The sequence below is a fragment of the Zerene cesonia genome, chromosome 22 (genome assembly GCF_012273895.1).
Source record: "Zerene cesonia ecotype Mississippi chromosome 22, Zerene_cesonia_1.1, whole genome shotgun sequence".
Lineage (NCBI taxonomy): Eukaryota > Metazoa > Arthropoda > Insecta > Lepidoptera > Pieridae > Zerene > Zerene cesonia.
In genome coordinates, this window is record NC_052123.1 from 3,457,153 (window position 1) to 3,459,419 (window position 2,267).

General features: G+C 31.8%; 2 protein-coding genes across 4 annotated transcripts in view; one reads left to right on the forward strand and one right to left on the reverse strand.

Moving 5' to 3' along the window:
- LOC119835981 (calpain-B) overlaps positions 1–269 on the reverse strand; it is a 43,013-nt gene extending 42,744 nt beyond the window's left edge. For 2 of the 3 annotated variants that reach the window (XM_038361120.1, XM_038361115.1), the window contains exon 1: positions 194–269. The gene's annotated coding sequence lies outside the window, so the exon portion shown is untranslated. The remainder of the gene's footprint in view (positions 1–193) is intronic. The other variant, XM_038361116.1, reaches the window with a different exon arrangement.
- A 391-nt stretch (positions 270–660) lies between these two features.
- Positions 661–1,785, forward strand: LOC119836023 (60S ribosome subunit biogenesis protein NIP7 homolog). The gene is made up of 3 exons (XM_038361189.1): positions 661–797; positions 903–1,195; positions 1,573–1,785. The coding sequence occupies exons 1-3, from the start codon at positions 742–744 to the stop codon at positions 1,764–1,766; spliced, it is 543 nt and encodes a 180-aa protein (XP_038217117.1). The 5' UTR covers positions 661–741; the 3' UTR covers positions 1,767–1,785.
- The last annotated feature ends 482 nt before the right edge of the window (positions 1,786–2,267 follow it).

Below are 2,267 nucleotides of genomic sequence, written 5' to 3' on the forward strand. Positions count from 1 at the left end.
TGTTTTAAACAACTTCACAGAAATTCAGCTTGTTGGGACTTTATGTAACTTCGAATGTCTAAATTGACCGGACTACAATGTTAGATAACACGTTCCAATGATAATGTACATAGTCAAAATTTTACAATACAGTACACACAATAGACAATAGTTTATTTTATAAACTTACGAATTACACGATAAGTTTGCTTACCTCGTTTCTGTGTGAACAAACGATGAACGAAAGAGGTGAATGAACGGAGAATGAGTGGCAGGGTCGAGCTATTAGGATTTGCTCATTCATCTTATGTGTCATCCAAAACTTGTACACTACAGATAATATATTAACGTTTAGAAATTATTAAAAGTGTTAAGATTCTTTTCAAATAATCGAACTTAACGATGACAGAACCTTGTATGAGTATGCATTGTAATTTGTGATACTTTTTCATATTTTTACGTCACCCAGTCTAATATTCTATGTTGCTTGTATTTTTATTTGAATTATGATTTTACTGAAGACGCCCAAATAATAAATACTGTCATTTTCTTTAGGTATTTACGTAAACGTCGCATAGAATTTAAGGCCCAACGACTAAATTATTTATTTAAGAACGACTATGCATCTATCACCTCACTCTCACTTAAATCTTTATATGTCAGAATATTGTGAGCGTTGTCAGCTGTCAAAAAATCTTTCAAATTGCTGTGTGTGGTTTGCACGTGTTTTTATTTATTTAATGAAAAAGTGAAAAATTAGCAATGAAAATTTTATCAGAAGATAGAACAAGAATATTATTCGAAAAGCTAACCAAGTAGTACGTATATTTACAACTTTATCAACTATAATTTATTGGTACACAGGTGCTAACGAACTGCAGACCGCAAAGTTGTGTTGTTTCTTATGAAATTCTGATTTTCAGTATCGGTGTCAACGTTAAGCTTCTAATAGATAGACCAGATGGCACATATTGCTTCAGAGAGAAGAAAGACCGCGTATATTATATTTCAGAACGCTTATTGCAATTGGCACACACAGTAAAGCCAGATCATTTGATATCGGCTGGAACGTGTTTTGGAAAGTTCACAAAGACAAATAAATTCAGGTTACATATCACAGCATTGACTTATATTGCGCCGTATGCTCCTTACAAGTTGTGGGTAAAGCCATCAGCCGAACAACAGTTTTTATATGGACACCATGTGATTAAAAGTGGTAAGTGCTCTTATCTTGTGTTAGTATATTATGGTATGTGTTAGCATATTATGGCATATACTATTTTTTATAATATTAAGAGATAGGTAACTGGCTATATAATGTTTGCCAAGCTAGTATATTTATTAGGAACATTGTTAACAACTTTATTCAACTAAATTGTAGTCACAATTATAGAATGATACATGATTTGTAATTATATCTCAAAGAAACAAAACTCCATGCTGCCAATGAAAATATCCTATGATCACCAATTATTATTGTTCTAATGTATTTTTTGTGTTCTTGGAATAAAAACTTTCTACCTATCTATGTATTTAATGGAACCTACTCCGAGCAAATGCTATAATAAAAGTTATATTCAACTTATTTTTCAGGTCTTGGTAGAATAACGGAAAACACTCCAAAGAACCAAGGAGTAGTCATTCTCACCATGTCAGATATCCCGATAGGTTTTGGGGTAACTTCAAGATCAACTACAGATTGCAGGCATGCTGATCCATTAGCGACTATAGCCTTCCACCAGGCTGATATAGGAGAATATATTAGATCAGAAGACACTTTAATATAATAAATAGATTTTAAATTTCTTTTATGTTTTTTTCAATGTGACTAAGACTTGGCATTGTGGCTATAGAAATTGTGGTTGAAGACTGGTTTCTAAGATTATTATAAGGATATTATTAGATGATGAATTCTTATGATTTTAGGTATCTGGTGGGTTAAATATGTGATGGGGCAGCATTATATTCATATTTAAATATAAAGCTGAAGAGTTAGTGTGCTAATCTGGGTAACAATAAAACTATATATATTTATTATATTTATGTGTTATATAGTATACTAGCTGACCCAGCAAACGCTGTTTTGCCTTACTCATGTTATTTAGGGGTGTGAAAAATTGATGTTGGCCGATTCTCAGACTCACCCGATGTGCACACAAAATATGATAAGATATATTATATATACAGTAATCTTTCAAAAGTATATCCATCCATCCTCAGAAACTTTCACGTTAATAATAATAGTATACGTATTTGAAATCGGATTAGGTAAGCAATATAAGTAATGA